The following is a 25,668-nucleotide window of genomic DNA, read 5'->3' on the forward strand; positions in this document are numbered from 1 at the left end:
ATGCCATGGGGTCCTTAAAAGAATAATCCGTGAGCATGAGTTTGACATCTTCGGGAAGCTTCTCTCGGAATGCCTGCTCGAACATGACGCAATCCGTGTGTTCACCTGCTAGCATTAACATCTCAGCCATGAGAACGGACGGCAGCCGATCTCCGAGATCCGGTAGGTGCATAAGCCTCTTAGCTCGGTCATGCCTACTGAATCCGAAGGTTCTTAACAACAGTGCCTTCATGGCCTCGTACTTGTCTTCTGCGGGAGGGTTGATGATGAACCGCATCACCCGTGCGGTCGTCTCCGGCGGTAGAGCGCTGACGAGGTAGTAGTACTTTGTCGCGTCTGCTGATATGTTTCTTAAGTGAAACTGGGCTTCGGTATGGACAAACCAAGATTGTGGTTGATGTGCCCAAAACGACGGAAGGTGAACGCTGACCGCGCTGAGCTCCGGTGCGCCGGGCGCAGAAACCAAAAACGAGGCGTCGTGTTCACTCATGGTCGGTGATCGGCTGGATCACGTCGGGGTCACCAATATGGCGAGTCTTGAGGCTCGTTCTTTGTTGAAGAAGTTTATTGCGACAGCAAGATTCGATCACAAAGTTTACTTAACGAGATTACAGACAACCATTAAAACTAACTGTTCACTTCGAAGAAGTCTCTCAACTGACTCTTTTGGGCGCCAATACGGCACGTGACGACGCTGTCCAATCAGCGGTCTCACTCCCTGGACCAATCCCTACGGTCGCACCCACACGTGACCTTGCTGGCCAATCTGAGGGTTTGACACCCAGGACCACTCTCTATGGTCGCTACAATGGCAACATTTAAAAACAACCCACGTTGACTAAAGTGCTGTACGTCAGTTCAGGTACAAAGAACGAACATACAATGGCACACAAACATAACAGCACATACATAAACAGTTCACAGCGCCCCCTCAGAGGGCTTCGAACGCTAGGGAGTAGAAATAGGTTTTGAGCCTGGACTGAAAGGAGTCGATGGAGGGGGCAGTTCTGATGGGGAGAGGGATGCTGTTCCACAGTCTAGGAGCTGCAACCGCAAAAGCGCGGTCACCCCTGAGCTTAAGCCTAGACCGCGGGATAGTCAGTAGCCCCAAGTTGGCCGACCTGAGGGACCTGGAGATAGAGTGGTGGGTTAGAAGATTTTTGATGTAAGGGGGGGGGGGGGGGGCAAGCCCGTTTAGGGCTTTGTATGTGAATAGGAGGAGCTTGAAGTTGATTCTGTACCGTACGGGGAGCCAGTGGAGAGAGGCCAGAATCGGGTTGATGTGGTCCCTTTTACGGGTACCCGTCAGGAGTCTCGCTGCGGTGTTTTGGACCAATTACAGGCGGGACAGGGATGATTGGCTGATCCCAGTGTATAGGGAGATGAAACAAATGCAGCAACTAATTTGCACACACAGCAAGCTTCCACACAAAAATCAATGGAAACAAATGAGAGGATAATGTTTTAGTTCAGTAGGTTATGTGCAAGAGCCAAATGTAGTCCAGCAGTCTAGATTAATTCTCTGTTTCCTGATAAGTAGAATGATGTTACACCTTTGTGAAGAATGCCTCTATATAGCGCCACAGCTCAGGAATGTCACAAAAATTGCATCATCATTTCTGTCCCACTTTGATCAGCCCAACAGTGGCAAAGTGCCACAGTGTCCCCAAATCCAGAGGGCAAAAGAAGGGCCTCAACCTGAAACATCACCTATCAATAGACACAAAATGCTGGAGCAACTCAGCGGGACAGGCAGCAACTCTGGCGAGATGGAATGGGTGACGTTTCGGGTCAAAACCTGTCTTCAGAAACGTCACCCATTTCTACTCACCAGAGATGCTGTCTGTCCCACTAAGTTACTCCAGCATTTTGTGTCTATCTTCGGTGTAAACCTGCATCTGCAGTTTCCTTCTACGCATCACCTATCCATGTTCTCCAGAGTAGCTGCCTGACCAGCTGAGTTACTTTGTGTCCATTTGGGCAATGTTCAATCACAGTAAGTAATGGCATTTATTCACAAAATGCTGAAGTAACTCAGCAGGTCAGGCAGCATCTCGGGAGAGAAGTAATGGCATGGTCATTTCCTTGCTCAGGATGCTGGATTTTGTGCTGGGAAGCAATACCCACTGTGACACTCCCCCAGAATGCTGTAGGAAACCAAGGCAACATAAATACATGGGCATCACCTTGTGATTCTAGCCATGCTGCCTGGCTGGGAAAGGACTTTTAAACTTTGTACCACCCGAAGCCCCCACTACCAATGCCAGGGATTGAGATGCTGATTATTTTCCCCATCACCCCGCTCGCTTCACAGAAATTCTGAGGTAATTTGCCAATTTGCCAATTTGCCAATTTGCCAATTTTGCTAATTTGGACTCTCGGTGGAAATGTTTAGTGGGATATGGGCCAAAAGTGGGTAATGGGGACTAACTTATTTGGGCCATCATGGATGTGTTAGGCTAAATAGCTTATTCCCTGCTCTATGTCTCCGCGACTCTAAAAGCTGCTACCTGAAAGAAGGCTGGCAACAGGCTGCTCAAAAATGTCAGTGTGTGGGCTTGAGAAGAGGATTTGGCTGGATAATAACAAAAATGTTTACCAATTTGAATGTTTTTTTGCCTCCTCTCATCGCCTCTCATGAGATGGCTCAGTGGGTTACAACAGCTTTGCAAATGCTTGCAATGACAAATCCAGACAAAGAGATTTGGTAGATTGTGTTCTCCTGGTGCCATCTCATGGCAAAGGCTCCCACCATCTCAGTGCTCTCTCCTCTATCCACTCCAAACAGGAGCGTTGCTGGCTTCTCCGAGGGTAGCTGGCATCTCCTTCCTTGCGTTTTACATATAATAACAAGGAACTGCAGATGCTGGTTTACCAAAGAAAGACACAAAGTGCTGGAGTAACTCAGAGCTTCAGGCAGCATCTCTAGAAAACATTTTGTTCACTACCTACCATCACGTGCGTGAGTTTTCTCCGAGATCTTCGGTTTCCTCCCACACTCCAAAGATGTACAGGTTTGTAGATTAATTGGCTTGGTGTAAATGTAAAATTGTCCCTAATGTGTGTAGGGTAGTATTAATGTGCGGGGATCGCCAGTCGGTGCGGACTCAGTGGGTCGAAGGGCTTCCGCGCTGTATCTCAAAACTAAACAAAACTAAACTTGACTAAATTATGTCACCCATCCATGTTCTCCAGAGATGTTGCCTGTCCCGCTGAGGTACTCCAGCATTTTGCATCGTGCTTTGCATTTTACTTACTTGCTTTCAAGTCCTTTTCTTTGATGTAACTGACTACAACAACTACACTGGCATATTGTGTGGACAGCTGTGGCTTGAATTCAGCTTTATCTGACACCAAAGTACAACAATGTGTTAGGCATTTTAAATTTCCACCATCTGATCAGCACACTTCAGACGATTCATTTTCCTGTTGTGATCAATCTTGTTTGCATGCGTGCATTATTCAACAACCTTCAGCTCAGTATTTCTAGATGTCAGTTTTGCCGATTGCTAGATAGTAATAACCGAGTATTTCCATTTTAGCCAAGCTGCCCTTGTTCAAAGCCCAACTACTAATTTGAATACACAATGAACATTAATTGAATGGTGTCGGAAGGAACTGCAGATGCTGGTTTAAAACGAAGATAGACACAAAAAGCTGGAGTAACTCAGCAGGACAGGCAGCATCTCTGGAGAGAAGGAATGGGTGAGGTTTCAGGTCGAGACCCTTCTTCAGACCCAAAATTGAATGGTTCCATGGAATTCAGTGTCTAAAACTGATGAAAGAAAAAGTCAGTGAAAGACAAAGTGGTTAGTCTACAGATGGTAGTTTGAATGTTTAAGAATTGTCTTTGAGGCAAAGTTACATTTTCTAAATGGTAAGAATGATTCAGAAGACAATACATTCAAATCAGCAGCATGGTGGCGCAGCGGTAGAGTTGCTACCTTACAGCCCTTATACACCACAGACTCGTGTTCGATCCCGACTACGGGTGCTGTCTGTATGGAGTTTGTACGTTCTCCCCATGACCGCGTGGGTTTTCTACAAGATCTTTGGTTTCCTCCCACACTCCAAAGACGTGTAGGTTTGCAGTTTAATTAGCTTGGTATAAAATGTAATTAATTTGTCATTAGTGTGTGTAGGATAGTGTTACAGTGTGAGGATCACTGGTCAGGGTGGACTTGGTGGGCCGAAGGGCCTGTTCCCGCACTGTATCTCTAAACTAAACATTAACCACCTCTACATGCTGACCCGTGCAATTATTTGCATATTTAGCCCAAGATGCATCCTTTGTACATATCTACAAGGTATGTTTTTACCACAGATAAGAGAGTATACAAGAGTTGATTGAAATAACAACTGGCTGGTTGCAAATACTGTTGGATGTGAACATAAACACATTGATCAGTGTCCAACTGAATGAGTATCTGATCCAAATTTTTATTTTGAAGAAAAGTGGACAAGTTGCTGTGGAATAAGGCAAAGAACCATGAAGAATTCCAATGGGCTAAGGAATGAATTTTACCATTAAGATAGTACAGATAGATTATGTTGGATTGAAAAAATAAAACTTGACAAATAATGAAAACTGAAGCAAAAATTGCAGTGTAAATTAGTCAGCAAGGGCTAATGTTCCAAGAGTAACAATTAACAATATCAGTCAATGTAGTTTTGCTTTTATTTTACATTTGAATATGAGCTCTGGTGTGCTAACTTATTTTATTCCAACCTTGTAAATTCAATATTTAAGGGAATTGCGATGCATGTAGACAATTAAAGGCAAATCAGAGAGGTCCAATCCCACTAGTGGGACCAGTGAAGATGGGGTAGTTTGGTCGAGATGGGCAAGTTGGGCTGAAGGACCTGTTTCCATGCTGTATAACTCTATGATTCCCAATTGTGCTTCACTGTTTACATACCTTTCGTTTAGTTTAGATATACATAGAGGAAACAGGCCCTTCGCCCCACCAAGTCCTTGTCAGCCAGGGACAATTTACAATTTTACTGAAGCCAATTAACCTACAAACCTGTACGTGTCTGTGTGGAGATTTCGCGTTTTCCCACGTGATCTGCATGGGTTTTCTCCGGGTTCTCCGGTTTCCTCCCTCACTCCAAAGATGTACAGTTTTGTAGGCTAATTGACTTGATATAATTGCAAATTACCCCTTAGTGTGTGTAGGATAGTGTTAGTGTGCGGGGATCACTGATCGGCCTGGGCACGGCGGGCCATAGGGACTGTTTCTGTGTTGTATCTCTAAAGTCTGAAGTCTAAAGCTGCTGCACTAGAGTCGAGCTTCTGGCCTACATTCAAACTAAAGTCAAACGAAATCATTGCCTGGCAATGGTTTCAAACAATTAGAACTAATCACACAGTAATAAAATATTATTGAATTTTGTGTAATTCTCCAACCATAATATTAGGATTAATGTCAGTATTACAATGCAATGGCTAAAATGTTTTGCTGAAGCTGCAACAGGGTTGATTAAAAAAATTCTACAGAGAGATGATTTAGAGCCCAGTAAAGTTAACTCATTTAAAATCATCTTTATGGTCTTTGCTTGAATAGTCTTAAACAGGCAGCCCAACTACCTCCACAGTCAATGTTCGCAACACAATTGTCTAATTCCGCTTTGAAACTACTGCACAAATTCACTCAGTATCAAATTCCAGAGTTTCAGGCAATTCATTCTTTCCACTGTATTAGAACTGGCCAGTTCTGCAGTAGGGTATACATCTGTACTTTTTGCTCATTTTTTTTCTCATTATGTGAAGAATTACCTGGATTTCTTTTCATGTGTGTCAATCATTAGGACTGCCAAGGAAGCACCGAGCAACTCATACGAATATCAAGAGTGATCCACAACGTTTTTCACTGTGTCTCAATACACAGAACAATAACAAACCAATATTATTTAGAAAAAGAAAGTGCTTTTTTTCTCAATGGTGGTGCAAATACAAAACAAAAGATAACCTTTTGTTACCACAGCACGATGGAATAGTGGTAGAGCTACTGCCTTACAGCGCCAGAGACCCAGGTTCAATCTTGACTCCTCCAAACTCTGTAAGGAGTTTGTACATTCTCCCCGTGACCTGCGTGGATTTTCTCCAAGATGTTCGGCTTCCTCCCACACCCCAAAGATGTTCTCGTTTGTAGGTTAATTGGCTTGGTATAAACATAAAATTGTCCCTACTATGTGTAGAGTAGTGTTAATGTGCGGGTATCGCTGGTTGGTGCTGGTCGGTCGGTGCTGACTTGATGGGCCATAGGGCCTGTTTCAGTGCTGTATCTCCAAACTAAACTAAACTAAACTCAGCCAAACAGGGGTGCGCGGATTTGCTTTGCTATAGGACGTTGTGCTTCAACTTTGCAGCAGTTAAAAATAGCAAAGATTGCCCATCCTCACTCCATTTGAAGAAAAGCTGCAGATTGCAAATGTTCAGTGAGACCTCAGCTTTAAATTTACTCAGAGGGAAAGTTCCTCCGCTTGAAGCAAATCCATTCTATAAACACTAACAGGCCCGGGAAGATAAAAATCAAATGTTGATTACAGAAACACATGCATTTTCAGCTGGAATTCAGAATTAAAGGGCGCTCTTTTAGAAAGGAGGTGTGGAGGAACTTCTTTAGACAGAGGATAGTTAATCTGTGGAACTCATTACCACAGAGGGCTGTGGAGGCCAAGTCAGTGGATATTTTCACGGCAGAGAGAGCCAAATTCTTGATTAGAACGAGTGTCAAAGGTTATGGGGAGAATGCAGGAAAATGGAGGGATTAGGAGGCAGAGATCAGCCATGATTGAATGGCGGAGTGGACTCGATGGGCCGAATAGCCGAATTCTACTCCTATAACTTGTGAATTTGTGAAATGGAACTATCAATGTATATAACTATTGCCCGTACACAGCAGGAAATTCATGCGATCCAGGTGTTTTTATAAATAGAAATTCACAATTACAGATCCCCCAGCTCCCAAATGAAAATGGAATCTTCTTCATCCCCCTCACTCACACCGATCCTCATCAGTCAGCTCTTGTCCCAAAACTAACGCCTTTAGTTTAGTTGAGTTGAGAGATACATTGTGGAAACAGGCCCTTTGGCCCACCAAGTCCGTGCCAACCAGCGATCCCTGTACATTAGCACGATCCTGCACACACTGGGAACAATGTACATCTTTACCGAAGCCAATTAAACCATAAACCTGTACACCTTTGGAGTGTGGATTACATCTTTGAAGATCTCCATAGTCGATCCTCGGCAAAGAATCAAGGGATATGGGGAGAAGGCAGGCACGGGTTATTGATTGTGGACGATCAGCCATGATCACAATGAATGGCGGTGCTGGCTCAAAGGGCCGAATGGCCTCCTCCTGCACCTATTTTCTATGTTTCTATGTTTCTATGTGGGAGGAAACTGGAGCACCCGGGGAAAACCCACGGAGGTCATGGGGAGAACGTACAAACTCCGTAAGACAGCACCTGCAGTCAGGATCAAACCCGGGTCTCTGGCGCCGTGAGGCAGTAACTCTACTGCTGTGCCACTGTGCCACTTTGTACTTAAAAAGTTTGAATGGTACTTACACACTGCACCATGTGCTGGAGACTGACTGCAGCAAATCTTTGTGCAACTGCTTGTGGACAATTAGTTTAAAGAATATTACAGGGCGCTGCCCACGTTGTATAAAGTGACAATGTCCGCAATGCAATGAAACAGCCGTTACAATGCAAACGGAGATAAGCTTGCCAGTGACATCCCGATGTTCTGTGGACTCAGAAGACATGAGTTTTCTTTGTGTGTTCTGATCATCTGGAAAGGGTGCAGAGAAGATTTACAAGGATGTGGCCCGGACCCGAGGGCCTGAGCTACAGGGAGAGGCTTGAGCAGGCTAGAACCCTATTCCTCGGAGCGCAGATGAGGGGTGATCTTATAGAGGTGTACAAAATTATGAGAGGAATAGAATGGGTAGACAGACGCACAGTCTTTTGCCCAGAGTAGGGGAAACGAGAACCAGAGGACATGGGTTTAAGGTGAGGGGGGGATATTTTAGTAGGAACCCGAGATCTGATTTTTTCTTGTACACCCAAGAAGTGTACAAGAGGAATAGATTGGGTAGACAGACGCACAGAGTCTCTTGCCCAGAGTAGGGAAATCGAGAACCAGAGGACATAGGTTTAAGGTGAGGGGGGGGGGGGGATATTTTAATAGGAACCCAAGGGGTAATTTTTTCACACAAAGGGTGGTGGGGGTATGGAACGAGCTGCTGGAGGAGATAATTGAGGCTGGGATTATTGCAACGTTCAAGGAACATTTAGACAGCTACATGGATAGGATAGGTTTGAGGGATATGGGCCGCACGCAAGCAGTGTAGATGGGACATGTTGATCGATGTGGGCAAGTTGGGCTATGTTTCACACTGTTTGACTGTGATATAGGGGATGATTTCAAAAATATATCCCAAATTTCAATAAATGTGTCTGCTCTAGGAAGGCTCAAGAATTGCAAGTGGCACTCATGTCTAATTTATGGGATAATGAGAATAAAGGCCCTCGGTGGCATAGATAGAGGACTTGCAACCTGTAGATCCAGACAGTGCTCAAATTCTCAGGCATTGATCATCCCCAGACTTTACTGAAAAATCATTTTTAATGAGGCAATTAGAAATAAGGCTGCAGCAAATGAAAAAAAAGAACATTTCAATCTGTGATTCAAGTCTTTTGAGCAGGAAAATCAGCTTCACCTCTAATCTCTCTTTCTTGTCTTAAGTCCTTGAAAGCAAAATATAATAGGTGATAGAAAAAAGAAAATGCTGAAAACTGCCTTTCATGCATTCTCTTGAAACGTTTCTCTCCCTCTCTCTCTCTCTCTCTCTCGGTGCTGCCAAATATGTATTTTCTATTTTTGTTCTCTTAAAGGCAATGCCACCTTCTCAATCCATGCCCATCTGAGAGTCAGAATTGATGAATTATACAGCACAGAAGATATAGTCTCCTCAGCTCAACACATCTATGCCAACCATCAAGTGAAATACAAAGTGATGGATTATGATGCAGCATCTGTGGAGGAGATAGACATAAAATGTTGGAGTAACTCAACGGGACAGGCAGCATCTTTGGAGAGAAGGAATGGGTGACGTTCATGAGGAAGGGTCTCGACCCGACCCCAAGGGTCTCTCCAGAGGTGCTGCCTGTCCCGCTGAGTTACTCCAGCATTTTGTGTCTATCTTCCGTGTAAACCAGCATCTGCAGTTCCTCCCTACACAGCAGTGGAGGGGAATTGGCAGACGACGTTTCAGGTCAGGGCCCTTCCTCAGGACTGTTCAGCCTCTGGTTTCTGCAGTCTCTTGCATCTTCAGCCATCAAGTACCTGTCTGTACTAATCCCATTTGCCATCACTTGGCCTGCAGTCTTCCCTGCCTCGGCAACTCAAGTCCTTTTCCGAATACTTCTTAAACGCTTGGGGTTACACCCTCTGCTCAGGCAGTGCATTCTAGACTTCAATGCAACCTCTGGGTGAAAATGTTCATCCCCTCTTACCACTTAAAACCTATGGCCTCTAGTTTAGGATATCTCCACTGTGGGACAAAGTCTCCCACTATAACCCATTCATAATGTTATATACCTCTAACAGGTACGCTCTGCCTCAGCCTCCTATACTCCAAAGAGAACAAAAGCAGTCTCTCCTGCTTCTTCTAATAGCTGCAGCGTTCTACATCAGACAGCAAGCAGCAGTGTGACTCTCCTCTGCACTGCCTCTCGACCAATTATGTCAATAGACAATAGACAATAGGTGCAGGAGGAGGCCATTCGGCCCTTCGAGCCAGCACCGCCATTCAATGTGATCATGGCTGATCATTCTCAATCAGTACCCCGTTCCTGCCTTCTCCCCATACCCCCATGTTACTGCAATAGTGTTGCAATCAGAATTGTACACAGTATCCCAAATGTGGCCTAAGCAATCATTTATAACGTTGTACCACAACCTCCCTGCTCCTAGTTTAGTTTAGATTAGTTTAGTTTAGTTTAGTTTAGTTTAGTTTAGTTTAGTTTAGTGACACACCGCGGAAACTGGCTCTGCGGCCCACCGAGTCCCCACCGACCAGAGATCCCCCTACACTAACCCTATCCTATGCACACGAGGGACAATTTACAAATACACCAAGCCAATTAACCCACAAACCTGTACGTTCTTGGAGTGTGGGAGGAAACCGGAGATCCCGGAGAAAACCCACGCAAGCCATGGGGAGAAGGTACAAACTCCATCCAGACGGCACCCGTAGTCAGGATCGAACCTGGGTCCCTGGCGATGTAAGGCAGTGTGGTATATGTGGTATAGGTTAGATCACTCATAGTAGGTTTCCAATCACAGCCACCCTCCACTACCATATTGCCAGGCCAATTTTGGATCCAATTTGCCAACTTGTCTTGGATTCCCTCCATTCCTCCAACTCAAGCGCTTCGTCCTTTCTTCATTTCCTTCATTCCCCCCCTCCCCCCAAACATGGCTGCCAAGGACACATAATATGGGTTTTCTTACAAAAGTCCACCTCATTATCATTTCTCTTTCGATTTCCCTTCCCATATTAAAAGCCCTGATTAGAAACAAAACTAGATCAGTCAAACTTTATCCCACCCTTTCTAATATCACCTAAGCTAATGATACCGACACCTTGGCTAGACTGTTATTTTTCATATATGACAATCTTCAGACTAACCCTTTATATTGGTTGAAGAAACAATCATAAATTGTAAAAGGATGTCATTTTCATATTTTCTTTTTGTACAATTGCGGTTGATTCAACTCATCAAGTTTATGTTGGTTTTCAGAGAAATTCCATCCGTTCCATTCCCCTTTTTATCTCTCTCACATATACTGCAACTCCCAACCAATTGACCCACTACCCACCACACCAGGGTTAATCTGCAGCACAATTAGCCTACCAGCACATCATTGGATGTGGGAGGAAACCAAAGCACCCAGCGGAGAAACGCAAACGTCACACAAACAGCACCGTAGGAGGTCAGGAAACAATCGAGGTCATCAGAAAAATGTAGCAGCAGCTCTGATGATGCCACCCCCAATGTTAGTGGATCGTTAAATCTGAAATATCTTGATATGGTCACTAATTGCGGTCAATTAAACCAGCACCAACAAATGTGCATCCATCCTTTTGGGTGCAGCCTACAGTGATGCAGAACAGGAAATGTGCTGGAAAATGTACAAGTGCAGTGATGGCAGGGGATGTGGCATGGATACAATCTGTGTGAAGGGTATAGAGGCACTAATTCCCAATGTGCATCCTGCAGAACATTTTGCAGCCAGTATGAAGCAAACCTAATAAGATTGGGTAGGAAGGAACTGCAAATGCTGGTTTAAACTAAAGATAGACACAAAAAGCTGGAGTAACAAATTCTGAAGATGGGTCTCGACCCAAAACGTCACCTATTCCTTTTCTCCACCGATGCTGTCTGACCTGCTGAGTTACTCCAACCTTTTGTGTCTAATAAGCAGAAATAAAAGAAGAAAATTCTAGAAACGCTTCACAAATCAGGCAGTTGCTGACCTGTTGAGTATTCCCAGTATTTTCTATTTTTTTCATATTTCCATCAACTTGAGGTTTTTTTTGTTTCGTAAGAGTTGAGTTAGGAGGGAAGAGTTACAATTCTGGATTTAATTTTGGAGAATGTAGACAATTGACAATAGGTGCAGTAGTAGGCCATTCGGCCCTTCGAGCCAGCACCACCATTCAATGTGATCATGGCTGATCATTCTCAATCAGTACCCTCTTCCTGCCTTCTCCCCATACCCCCTGACTCCACCATCCTTAAGAGCTCTATCTAGCTCTCTCTTGAATGCACTCAGAGAATTGGCCTCCACTGCTTTCTGAGGCAGAGAATTCCACAGATTTACAACTCTCTGAGTGAAAAGGTTTTTCCTCATCTCCGTTCTAAATGGCCTACCCCTTATTCTTAAACTGTGGCCCCTGGTTCTGGACTCCCCCAACATTGGGAACACATTTCCTGCCTCTAACGTGTCCAACCCCTTAATAATCTTATATACGTTTCGATAAGATCCCCTCTCATCTTTCCAAATTCCAGTGTATACAAGCCTAGTCGCTCCAGTCTTTCAACATACGACAGTATAATGTATTATGTTTACATATCTGTTGCGCTGCTGCAAGTAAGACTTTAGTTCCTTTTCGGGACATGACAATATAACACTCTTGACTCTTGAGCACAAGAGCAAACATTGCAATGTTTCAGTTGGGCGTTGACATGGTTTATGTTGATGGGCCCGTCCTCGTAGGGTTTCCATTGTAACCGGGAGGGGAGTGGGGGGGAGGGAAGGTGGAGGGAGGGAGGAGGGAGGTGTGGAGGGGGGAGGAGAGGGGGAGGGAGGGGAGGGAGGGGGGGGAGGGGAGGGGAGGGGGAGGGGAGGTGGCGCTACGGTTCACCGTTTTTCTGAAAATCAGCCGAAATCACTGTTATATATATACATATACACAAGATCTGAGTTTTAATAGTATACTAGCACAAGTGTGCCCGTTGGGCCCGTCCTCGTAGGGTTTCCATTGTAACCGGGAGGGGAGTGGGGGGTGGGAAGGGGGAGGGAGGGAGGAGGGAGGTGTGGAGGGGGGAGGGAGGGGGGGAGGGGGGAGGGAGGGGGGGAGGGGGGAGGGAGAGGGGAGGAGATACAGTAAAAAGCTTTGCTCATGTGTTCTCCAGTCACATCATAGTGTCACATTGCCACAGGTACGGACATAGATAAAACCGTTGTAAAAACTCTAAGTTAGGGGAAGGCCAATTTTGCTGGAGTGGTAAGTGATTTAACAAAAGTTGGACTAGAAAGAGAAAACTTGGAGGGCAAGCGAATACAGATGACATTTAAAGAGACCTAAATGGTTCAAAGTAAACATGTTCCTAAAAGGAAAAGAATAGAGCTGTAAAACATAGATAACGAGCTGCAAGGTGGGTGGGACCCGGTAAAAAAAACAAAAGCATACTAAAGACATTATTTGTTTAGTGCAGTTGAAAGCCAAGAGAATAGACAGAGTAGGAGTGTAATTAAAATTAAAAGGAAAATTAGGAAATAAATGAGAAATAAAATCCAAGAATATTTTATGTTCTCAAAGAGCAAGACCTAATTACAGAAATGCGTAAGAAGGAATTGCAGATGCTGGTTTAAACCGAAGATAGACACAAAAAGCTGGAGTAACTCAGCGGGACAGGCAGCACCTCTGGAGAGAAGGAATGGCTGACGTTTCGGATCGAGACCCTTCCTCAGACAATGAAGCCTATCAAGGACCAAAAAGGATAGCCCACATGTAGAGGAAGGAACTGCAGATGCTGTTAGATAGACACAAAATGCTGGGGTAACTCAGTGGATCAGTGGATCAGGCAGCATCTCTGGAGAAAGGGAACAGATGGCGTTTTGGGTCGGAACCTTTCTTCAGACTGAAAAATAGAGAAGGCCAGAACAAAACAGGGCTGGCAACAGGTAACCTCAGGAAGGGTGGGGTCGCACATGTGAAGATGGAGAATGTGGGTGAAATTCTGAATGAATACTTTGCAGAGGTATCTTCTGAAAAAGATATCAGACGAGTATGAAATATTGAATGGGATAACGCAGTAAGAGAGGAAGGAAGAATGAATTCAGATTCTTCAAAATGCATGGATTACGAGGTTGAATGAAGAATATGTCATGCTGTTAGAAGCAGTAAGAAAATAAATAATTTCAGTTATAATTACATCCTCGCTGGCTACAGGAGTGGTATCAGAAGATGAAAGAGATGTAGTATTACTGTATTGTCATAAAAGCAAGCAAGAGATGAACTTCGTAATTACATCTAGTTAGTTTAACTTTGGTGGTGGGAAAGGTTATTGTACTTTATTGTTACTACCTACATCATTGATGACCCTAGGACTATCCTTGATCGGACTTTGCTAGCTTCACCTTGCACTAGACGTTATTGCTTTATCATGTACCTGTACACTGGAATTGGCTTGATTGTAATCATGTATTGTCTTTCCGCTGGCTGGTTAGAATGCAACAAAAGCTTTTCACTGTACCTCGGTACATGTGACAATAAATTAAACTAAACTAAACTAAACTGTTTAGTTTAGTTTAGGACCCATGACCTGCAAACATTCATTTAGAAAGGTACAAATTCATCAGGGTCAGTCAGGGTAGATTTGTGTGAGAAAAAACATATCTGGCAAGCAAGAATGAATTACTTAAAGAAGTAATAAGAAGAATCGATGGAGTCAAATAGGAAGTTTTGAAAACAGTCCCACATGGCTGGCTGGTACATTTGTCAATCCCCTTGGGATCTAAGGAGGAATGGCAAATTCAATTCAAAGCAGACTCATTGGGAGAAAGCAAAGGGCAATGATTAATGGATGTCAGCCGTCTGTCCTTTACCTTTCAGTCTTCATTGTAATACATATTAACGATTTAATAGATGTAAGATGTAAATGTTGTGAGCACGATAAGATAATTTGTAGAAAACACAGAGATAATAGTCATACGGTTGACTCTGGTGAGAGGTTTTCGACTGCAGGAAGAAATTGGTGGTCAGAGAAGAGTCGAAAGAGATTTAATTCAGAGAAGAGTGAGGTACATTTGAGAAAATGCAAAAAGGCAATATGCAATGAACTACAAGATGTCGAGTGATCAGGAGGAGAGGAGAAAACTTGGAGTGCATGTCCACAAGTCCTTAAAAACAGAACAGATGATTAGTCCCACTTTAGGCGGTTTTAAGGCGACTGCCGGCGACTGTCAAAGTCGTAGCAGAACGGCAAACTTTTCTTTTACCCGACGACAATGACCACGACAATGCCGAGTCAGGTCGAGATTACACCGTCTTCGGAAACATCGCAAAATTCCCACGCTGTCAATGCTTCTCCGGCGTCCTAATTTTCGCTGAAATCTCTGACAAGTCGGTAAGTACTTGAGAGTTTTGAACTATAACATCTTGTATGGGTTACTTAAAAACCAAGCATCATGGTAACAAGGCATAAACTGGATTTAATTCCAGTTTACTAATAGCTGTATTAAAAAAAATTTTTAAGGTGGTTAAGTGGATTTTTGTGAAAAGGGTGGGCATTCTTTGAAAATGTACGGGAAATGCATATCTGGTTTCTGGGTTGCATATCTGGGTTGGGAGCCCACTTTAAATGTAATGGCTGATGGCCATAAACATCGCGAAATTCCCACGTTTATCTGACCGTCAAACTGTCGCCTCCAATCTACCTGTCAAATGTCCTGACGGTAAATAAATTGGTTAAACGCAAGCATTTTATGGTATTTTGAAATGACTTTACGTATTTTAATATAATGTGCTTCTAAATGCATCTAAGACAACCTAGCAAACCTGGGGACAGCAGGCGACAGCGACCGCAATAAGCAACGATACCTGGCGACAAGCCAGCTGTCGCAGAGAAATTTCACTCCGGATGATTTCTCAGCGACGCGCTGAGATCCACTACGATTCTTGGAAGACTCCTCACGATCATGCCCGCGACACCCGGCTAACTGTCGGCGACAGCCTAGTCACTGGCAGTCGCCTTAAAATCGCCTAAAGTGGGACAGGCCCTTAAAAGGAATACAATGCGTTTTTATAATATATGCCCCGATCTGAAGAGTCGCCTGTCCGTTCCCCCCAGCACTGTGTGTTCTACTCTAACCATTCAATTCCTCAACCACCAGTACCCGGATGGTGGCACAGTGGTAGAGTTGATGCCTTACAGCACCAAAAACCCGGGTTCGATCCTGACTATGGGTGCTGACAGTATGGAGTTTCTACCCATGACCTGCGTGGGTTTTCTTTGGGTTCTCCGGTTTCCTCCCACACTCCAAAGAGGCACAGGTTTGTAGGTTAATTGGTACAATTGTAAATTGTCCCTAGTGTGTAGGATAGTGCTAGTTTAGGGGATCGCTGGTCAGTGCAGACTCGGTGGGCCGAAGGGCCTGTTTCCACGCTGTATCTCACTGCAATGTGCACCATCTACAAAATGCATCACAGTAGCCTACTCTGACCCATGACCTCCACTGTGATTCTTTAAAAAGGAATTGCTTTTATATTACAATCCTATACTGGTAAGGTGGAAGAGTGTGTAAGAAGGAACTCCAGATGCTGGTTTAAACCGAAGATAGACACAAAAAGCTGGAGTAACTCAGCAGGACAGGCAGCATCTCTGGAGAGAAGGAATGGGTGACGTTTCGGGTCGGTCTCTGACTTTTTGAATGGGACTTTTGCCAAATGCAAGTGTATTGTTAAGTCAGCTAGTCACACTACAGATATTTATTCTCTGAGACCACAAGTTTGTCTTTTATTGCCGTTCAAGAAAAATGCAAAATTATAAATAGAGAAATACGTTAAATAAACTCAGTTATTTTCTTCCACCAATCCCTAAACAACCTTACTGTAATAGAGATTCTTATTTGCATTCAACATGTTATTAATTGATAAATAATTCTTGATTGGTACGGGTGTCAGAGGCTATGGGGAGAAGGCAGGAGAATGGGGTTAGGAGGGAGAGATAGATCAGCCATGATTGAATGGTGGAGTAGACGATGGGCCGAATGGCCTAATTCTACCCCTATCACTTATGATCTTAGGATCTTATGATAATTAAATGGCACAATTCCCATTGTCCTTGAGAAAACTGTAATGAAGTTTAATACTATCTGTCCTTTCTGCAAACCACAGATTTGTCTTTAAATCTCTGCTCCCTAATCCTGTGTTATTTTATGGATGATTTTTTTTTTAAACAGATTACAACCTTCATGTAATAAGAGAGGATAAGGGAAGATTTAATAGAACCATAGAAAAGCTGAATCCCACCAGTCCCACCAGATTCAGGAACAGCTTCATCCCTGCTGTTATCAGGCCACTGAAAAGTTCTCCAATACATTCATTGCACAGTCCCGATCTCCAGCCTACCCCATTGGGGCACTTGCGCTTTTTATTCTCCACACTTCCTCTATAACTGTAAGGCTAAAAAGCTGCACCATTATATTCTGCACTCTGGTATTTTTCTCCTTACACTACCTGTTGTACTTGTGAATGGCTTGATCGGAGGCACGTAGAGCATGATTTTACTGGACAGCACACAAAACAAAGTTTTGCGCTGTACCTCAGTAAACACGATCATAATAAATCAAGACCAATACAGGTGGTGAGGATAAAACAAAGGGGAAGATTTTTAATGGTGACACAAGGAAAAACCTCCTTATGCACAGGGTGTGGTCAGAAGCTGTCATCCACTGTCTGCAAATGTGGTGGAAGCAGATTCTATTTTGGTCTTTAAGAGGGATTTGGATAAATAAATGTTGATGAAGAATTTGCATGGCTATGGGGAAAGGGCTGGGGGTGAAGAGAGCCAATGTAGAAATGATGGGTCAAAAAACCTCCTTCTGTGTTTGACCGTTCTATAAGTAGCCACGCCATTAGCTTGTAACATGTCCATTCTATCCCCAAAGAACTCATGGATATTTTACAAGCTAATGGCAAGGCTAATTATAACGATCTAGAATTGTCCATCCATTTTGGAATAAATGAAAAGCAGGACAAAGGAAAATGATCTTTTAATAGCAAAGTGCAGCACAGATCATTCACAATAAATAGGAGGCCATTTGGTCCGTCCAGTAAGATCATGGCTGATTTTCTACCTCGGCTCCACTTGCCTCCCCTGAGCCCATATCTTTTCACTCCCTAAGTATTCAAAGACTTTCAATATCAATTGTTTTGCCCCAAGATCAACGTCTACTCTCTTGCCCCCATCCCCACATCTAACCTTGCTCCAAATTCCCTTCAACTATTTGGCACTGCCGTAATTCCCCTGATGAGTTCCAAGTGTCTTCCTTTAGATATTATAATCAGCATTCACGACCCTGTAAGGGTGGCATGGTGGTGCAGTGGTAGAGTTGCTACCTTACAGCGCCGGAGACCCGGGTTCAATACTGACTACAGGTGCTGTCTGTATGGAGTTTGTACGTTTTCCCCGTGACCTGTGTGGGTTTTTTCCAGGATCTACGGTTTCCTCCCACACTCCAAAGGCATACAGGTTTGTAGGCTAATTGGCTTGGTATAATTGTAAATTGGCCCAAGTGTGTGTAGGATGGTGTAAGCATGCAGGGATTACTGGTCGGCACAGACTCGGTGAGCCGAAGGACCTGTTTCCACGTTGTACCTCTGTATCTCTAAACTAAACTATCAATATCAATTGTTTTGCCCCAAGATTAACGTCTGTTCTCTTACCCCCATCCCCACTTCCTACCCTTGCCTCAAATTCCCTGAAACTGTTTGGCACTGCTGTATTTCCCCAGACGACAACCAAGTGTCTTCCTTCAGATGTTATAATAAGCACACATGGTGCTGCCTTCCATTGTACACTTGAACACCACACTCAGCCTGACAGACTGAGAATCACAGGGTTCAGCTGTTCCTGCGATCAGCTGTGACAGGTGGATGCGGGAAGGCCCTGGAGCATGGAGACATTCAGCAGTGGAACATACTGCCTCAGTGGAAACTCTTGGTCAATTAGTTAATCTGTTACTCCAAGCACTAGATTCAATCCCCAAGGTACATCTTTCAAATACTGTTGTCTTATGAAGTGCTGTTGCCCAAGCCAAGCTGTTGAAAAATACAGCAAGAAATTGGGATTCACAAGAGAAGAGCATTCACACACTGAGTCTATTGTTATGAGTGTCAATGAATTTTAGCACATCTTCACAGAAAAATAGGTCAAACTGAAGACTGATGCAAGATATTATTCGGTGAATTGAAGTGAAATCCTAAAATCTTGATAAATAAACAACCTTTGCAATGAGGACACTAATTTCAACGTCTATTATCTCTAAAACGAGTAACGCATTGAGGGACATGAAAGATCATTGACTTGATATGTTGGCTCCAACATTTGGAGCGGTGGGAGAACAGGAGAGCAAGCATCCTCCAGTTATAAACTTTTTTTAAGCTTTCCACTGCACCTAAAGTTTTTCACTGTATCTCAGTACACGTGACAATGAGCTAAACTAAATCAAACATCAGGACGATTTTTGTTATTTCCAGCATTCAGCCTGGTTGCGAGATCACAAGGAACAAAAGATTGTGGACGGAAAACTAGGTGGTTTAACATTCGTGGAAAAGAGCTGACAAGACAGGTGGAGGAGAAGGGTATCTTGTTGGATCGGGATGGACATTCACATTTTCCAGGTCCCCTAGCAAACGCATCAAAGCCCTCATCTTTGGATCCAAATCCTCTTACCTGTTAAAAATTCCCAGAGATTGGGAAATCTGTCCTGCAATATCTTATAATAAAGATATTTTAATATGGATGAAAGCTAATTTTTTTAAAAAGATTTTATCAACTGACCCTACTTGTGAGAGCAGAATACGTGGCTGCAATTTGCATCTGATGGAATCATGGCAAAGATTAATTACAGGTTTGAATATTTTTGGTTTTCATCGCACGCAATTAAATTCTAATTTAGCAGGTAAAAATGTGCTGCCATTAATGCTGTTTTCATCTCAATTGATACAGCCTAATTGCAAAGTAGCTTCACCATTTTCTGCGAGTTTTTTTTTTTACAGGGAGGAGCTGGGAAATTGGTCTGAAAAACACCCACTGTACAACTGAGTGGAGAACTCGAATAAATTAAAAATGTTTACAGTGATCTGTGCGTTTGTGCGAAAAAAAAGACACAAAGTGCAGGGGTTATGCAGCAGGTCAGGCATCAGCTTTGGAGAGTTGAACATGAATAGGTGACATGTTGGGCCGGAACCCACCCTTATTCAGACAGATTATGGGGGGGGGGGAGTGTGGGGGGGGGGGGGGGGTAGACAGCTGTGAAAGAATTTGTGAAATTTCCTTCCAAGTTTTGTTCTGTAAATGGCATTTCATCCAATTTTTTAAAACTTTTATAAAATTATTCTTCCAACGTAAGTGACAAAAATATTTTTACGTTTAACACGTTGGCGAGCTTCATTGAGAGCCAATGCATGACAGTAAGCTTCTAATAATTTGCTCACACTTTGAGTTGAAAATCCCTTGTTACGATTACACTATCTTTTTCACAAAATGCTGGAGTAACTCAGCAGGTCAGGCAGCATCTCAGGAGAGAAGGAATGGCTGACGTTTCGGGTCTAGACCCTTCTTCAGACTCCTTCTTCTTCGGACTATCTTTGATCGGACTTTTAACTTGCACGAAACGTTATCCACGTTATTCACTTTATTGTGTATCTGTACACAGTGGATGGCTTGATTGTAATCATGTTTTGTCTTTCCGCTGACTGGATAGCACGCAACAAAAGCTTTTCACGCTAGATCTGTGAGTGGAGATGTGTGGGAAGGAACTGCGGATGCTGGTTTACACCAAAGATAGACATAAAACAGCTGAAGAAGGGTCTCGACCCGAAACATCACCCATTCCTTCTCTCCAGAGATGCTGCCTGTTCTGTTGAGTTACTACAGCATACTGTATCTATCTTCTCTGAGTTGGCGCTGATTAATGAGATCGATGTGTGAGCCAAAGACTCTGCCAGAGGTAGTCAGGAGGCTTAGTGTGCCATGTACGTACAGTCTAGGTAAATTCCCATTGCATAGGCTCCAGGTTCGTACTGTTTTTTTCCCAGTGCTGCTGCTCTATTATGAGCACCATAAACCAGGCAACCCCATGAGTTTGAAATGTTTTCAGAGCCTTTGAGAATATCCTTGAATCATTTCCACTCTCCATTTGGCAATTCCTCACCGTGTTAGAAACATAGAGACATAGAAAATAGGTGCAGGAGTAGGCCATTCGACCCTTCGAGCCTGTACGCACTGCCATTCAATATGATCATGGCTGATCATCCAGCTCAGTAACCTGTACCTGCCTTCTCTCCATACCCCCTGATCCCTTTAGCCACAAGGGCCACATCTAACTCCCTCTTAAATATAGCCAATGAACTGGCCTCAACTACCTTCCGTGGCAGAGAATTCCACAGACTCACCACTCTCTGTGTGAAGAAATGTTTTCTCATCTCGGTCCTAAAAGACTTCCCCCTTATCCTTAAGCTGTGACCCCTGGTTCTGGACTTCCCCAACATCGGGAACAATCTTCCAGCATCTAGCCTCTCCAACCCCTTAAGAATTTTATACGTTTCTATAAGATCTATAAGTTTCTATATAGAGCTCAGAATAGAATGGCATCCAGGGTGCCTGATGTTAAGTCTGTCTATCAGAGCCAACCGGGTATAATTAGGGGCTCGATGCTAAAGATATCAGCCTTGAGGGAATACTGATATTGGTTCACATCCAACTGGTGGATTTGAAGGGTTTTTGCCGAGAGTGCATTGATGACATTTCTCGAGTTCTTAGGTCATTCGGTCGTAAGGAATAGGAGTAAAATTAGGCCATTTAGCAAATCAAGTCTACGTCATTCGATCACGGCTGATCTATCTCTCCTTCCTAACCCCGTTCTCCTGCCTTCTCCCCATAACCTCTGACACCTGTACTAATCAAGAATTTATTTATCTCTGCCTTAAAAATATGCACTGGCTTGGCCTTCACAACCATCTGTGGCAAAGAATTCCACAGATTCACCAACATCTGACTAAAGACATTTCTCCTCATATCCTTCGTAAAAGAACATCCTTTAATTCTGAGGCTATGACCCCTAGTCCTAGACTTTTCCACTAGTAGAAAAACATCCTCTCCCCATCCACTCTAATCTTGTCATTGTTGTCCATTCCTGTCAGTGTCTGCAAAAGACAGTCCATTTCTCAGAAGCAAATAGGAAGCCAGAGATCGCTGCTACTTATGGCCAGGTCCAAGGTTTGGTTTTGACCAGAGCCTCTGCTGGCTCAATGAAGGTGATGGTGAATTTTAACACCAATATCTTCCTTCTGAGAGGTGGCTCCTGAGATATGGGGAGTCATCCATGGTCTCCTTGTGCCAATTGCAATTATTTCAATGAACAGAGGATAAAATAACAAGAAAGTCTGCTTTGCTGGTAATGCTCCCCCTCAAATTTAGAAGTGGGTTCAGGAAGCAGAAGTTAAACACCTCATGTAATATTAATGGCATGCTACTTTTTTTTTTTTTTTTAATCGGTTTCGTTTATTGTCATGTGTACTGAGGTACAGTGAAAAGCTTTTGCGTGCTAACCAGTCAGCGGAAAGATAATACATGATTACAATCGATCCATTTGCAGTGTGTAGATACATGATAAGGGAATAAAGTTTAGTGCAAGGTAAAGCCAGCAAAGTCCGATCAAGGATAGTCCGAGGGCCACCAAAGAGGTAGATAGTGGCCCAGCACTGCTCTCTGGTTGTGGTAGGATGATTCAGTTGCCTGGTAACAGCTGGGAAGAAACTGTGATGTGCGTTTTCACACTTCTATACCTTTTGCCTGATGGGAGAGGGGAGAAGAGAGAGTGGCCTTGATTATGCCGATGGCCTTGCTGAGGCAGCGTGAGGTATAAATGGAGACAATAGAAGGGAGCTTGGTTTGTGTGATGGTCAGGGCTGCGTCCACAATTCATTGCAATTTCTTGGGTCTTGGATGGAGCTGTTCCCAAACCAAGCTGTGATGCAAATCCCATGTCCCTGAGGCACAATATTTCAGGAAGAATAAGTAATTTCCTATCCTACTAAGTACCATTTCTCTCTTACTAGGCACCGCAGAAAAATAAAATAATGTGATTGTCTTTCCATTTGACATCTGTGGTTCCTTACATTTACTTTAACAACAATGGACAGAGAGAACAAATGGTCCTCAACAAGATTAGTAATGATTCATACATGATATATATAATGCACATGCAGAATTCATTTGTTATGAAGCATTAACTTGTTTTGAGAATGTGGTGTGCCCATGAAATGCAGTACCTTTGTTCTTTAACATTCAAACCTCCCTTCATTTCCAAGACACATAATACTATGATCTATTTTGACAAGCTAAGCGTGAAAAAACATCCCCCGCACAACTATCCCCATTCTGATTCATTCAACAGAAGTTTCACTCTCTTCAACAAATTCTCAAGTTCGGTTAAAAGTACTTTTTAGACCACATCGGGCAATTATACATGAAGAGTGTCACAGTCTGTCCTGTTCACTCACCTGCCAACCACGCCCACCACGTTAAGCCAACTCCCCTCACCTGTTCACTCACCTGCTCCAGATCACCAATCAAGCCAGCATATAAACCCTTCCTGCACACACACTCTTTGCCAGATTGTTCTTAGCCCTCATGCAAGACTCTCCAGCATTCTCTCGGACTGATTTCCCCGTTGCCGACCCTGCCTGCTCCTGACCTTTATGCTGTTCATCGCCCTGGTGAACGCCTCAGTCTTCTGTCCTCGAGCAGGTAGAAATAAAGCTCTTTCTAAAACTATTCCCTTGGTTCCGTGTGCTGCATTTGGGTCTACCTGCGGTCCGTTACAAAGAGAACATTGCCCATTCATATCACCAGCTCTGGCAACAACCCGCTGAAATACTAATCCCTGCTTTTGCCATTTCAAACCCATTTCTGCTACCAGTCTGTCATTTTATTTTTTGCAAACTTCAACTAATTCAACAATTCAACACGGTGGCGCAGCGGTAGAGTTGCTGCCTTACAGCGAATGCAGCGCCAGAGACTCGGGTTCGATCCTGACTACGGGCGCCATCTGTACGGAGTTTGTACGTTCTCCCCGTGACCTGCGTGGGTTTTCTCCGAGATCTTCGGTTTCCTCCCACACTCCAAAGACGTACAGGTATGTAGGTTAATTGACTGGGTAAATGTAAAAATTGTCCCTAGGATAGTGTTAATGTGCGGGGATCGCTGGGCGGCGCGGACTCGGTGGGCCGAAGGGCCTGTTTCCGCGCCGTATCTCTAAATCTAAAAAAAATCTAAAAATGTAAACATTTCTCAGCATGTGCAATATATATAGCACATGTGAATCATTCTGCTCCTTTTGAGTTCTGTAACTTTCACTATCAGTGCAAGGTATTGTTCATGTCCCTGTTCTTCAAGTTCTTTCATTGGTCTTTTATCAGTATGAATCCATGATGTTTTCTTATTTATGTGCCTCTGTCTGCTTGTTCCCAGTACACTCCTCTCAACTGTGGAAATTGACTATTTTGTCACCACCACCTGCCTTTTGAATTTAGTTCCAAAATGACTTATTTCGTCCCTTCAGGTTGTTGCTAAATATTAAACTATACCTTTGTTTTGCCCCCATAATTTTTCCTGTAATGCTCAACAGTGATTTCCCACCTCATAAGACGCTTAGAATGGCTTCTTTATGTGAGGGTGGACTTGAGCTGCTATCACTGAGGACACAGAAGTGTGATACACAAGTGTGAAAACGAACACCTCCAGATTCAGGGGCAGTTTCTTCCCAGCTGTTATCAGGCAACTGAACCATCCTACCACAACGAGAGAGCCGTCCTGAACTACTATCTACTTCATTGATGAGCTTCAGACTATCATTGATCGGACTTTACTGGCTTTATCGTGCACTAAACATTATTCCTTTACACTGTGAATGGCTCGATTGTAATCACGTATTGTCTTTCCGCTGACTGGTTAGCACGCAACAAAAGCTTTTCACTGTTCTTTGGTAAACTAAACTGAACTGAACTGAACATTATGGAATCATCTATTAAAATGCAAGCACGTACCTGGCCTGTTGAATTGCATCCACCCACGTTTCACAGTCCCCCTCTTCCTCGATCCGAAGCTCCAAAGGTTTCTGTCCTTCATGGCCAAAGTTTATGGTAAAATAATGCTGCACAAACAGAATATTACAAGATTAATCACTTTCCCCTATCAATGGTCAGACGCAATCAGTGAAATAAGTGTTTCGATTTCATACATTTTTAACCTAGGTTATGCACATAGAAAATTCTCTCCAGTGCTTGGATCGTGAGATATTTATCCCCTAGGTGCTTCAATAGATACACTGTTGGCTGTACTCCATAATCATATATCATATCATATCATATCATATCATATCATATACAGCCGGAAACAGTCCTTTTCGGCCCTCCAAGTCCGTGCCGCCCAGCGATCCCCGCACATTAACACTATCCTACACCCACTAGGGACAATGTAGGTTCAATAAGTGCTTTTTTCGCAACATTTTCGGTCACTAAGTGCTTCGCACAGCGATCTGTAAGTGCTTTTCGCAATAATGTAGCACCCTAAGTCCATCGCTAAGTGCTTTTCGGTAAGTGCTTTTCGCCGGCACGACAGGGGGGGGGCTGGTAGGGAAAGGGGGATGGGGGAGAGTAACGGTAGGGGCCCCAGTACACTGCTTTGCCCGGGGGCCCTTAATGCTGTAAAAACGGCCCTGGTTAAGAGTGGAACCACTCAGAATAATTCACCCAACTCTGTTTTTAACTTTTAAACAAAAGAGGTCCAGTGATATAGGGTTTGTGTTATTAGACTAATAATCCAGAAGCCTTGGCCAGAAATGCAGCATTTGACTTTTGATCCCTCCACATCTGTTTCTTTTCCTTCAAAAGAAATCTCGGTGTGTGTAAAAGGGGAAATGGTTGGGCGTTTATGTTTTGGAACATTGTAGTGGAATTTTAATCTCACAGGACATGTGGGAGTGGAGTAGTTAAATTATTAAATGTTGCTGCAAACCGGGCAGTTGATACCCTGATCCTAGAAACTGGAGGGGAGGCATACAACAAGTAA

General features: G+C 43.7%; 1 protein-coding gene across 2 annotated transcripts in view; it reads right to left on the bottom strand.

The window, feature by feature from the left end:
• Nucleotides 1-25,668, bottom strand: part of LOC144592142 (ras-specific guanine nucleotide-releasing factor 2-like) — a 180,256-nt gene that overhangs the window by 148,243 nt on the left and 6,345 nt on the right. For both annotated transcript variants that reach the window (XM_078396560.1, XM_078396559.1), the window contains exon 2: nucleotides 24,645-24,751. In XM_078396560.1, the coding sequence (XP_078252686.1) occupies nucleotides 24,645-24,751 (107 nt within the window). The remainder of the gene's footprint in view (nucleotides 1-24,644; nucleotides 24,752-25,668) is intronic.

Source organism: Rhinoraja longicauda, chromosome 3, assembly GCF_053455715.1.
Source record: "Rhinoraja longicauda isolate Sanriku21f chromosome 3, sRhiLon1.1, whole genome shotgun sequence".
NCBI classification, from domain to species: domain Eukaryota; kingdom Metazoa; phylum Chordata; class Chondrichthyes; order Rajiformes; family Arhynchobatidae; genus Rhinoraja; species Rhinoraja longicauda.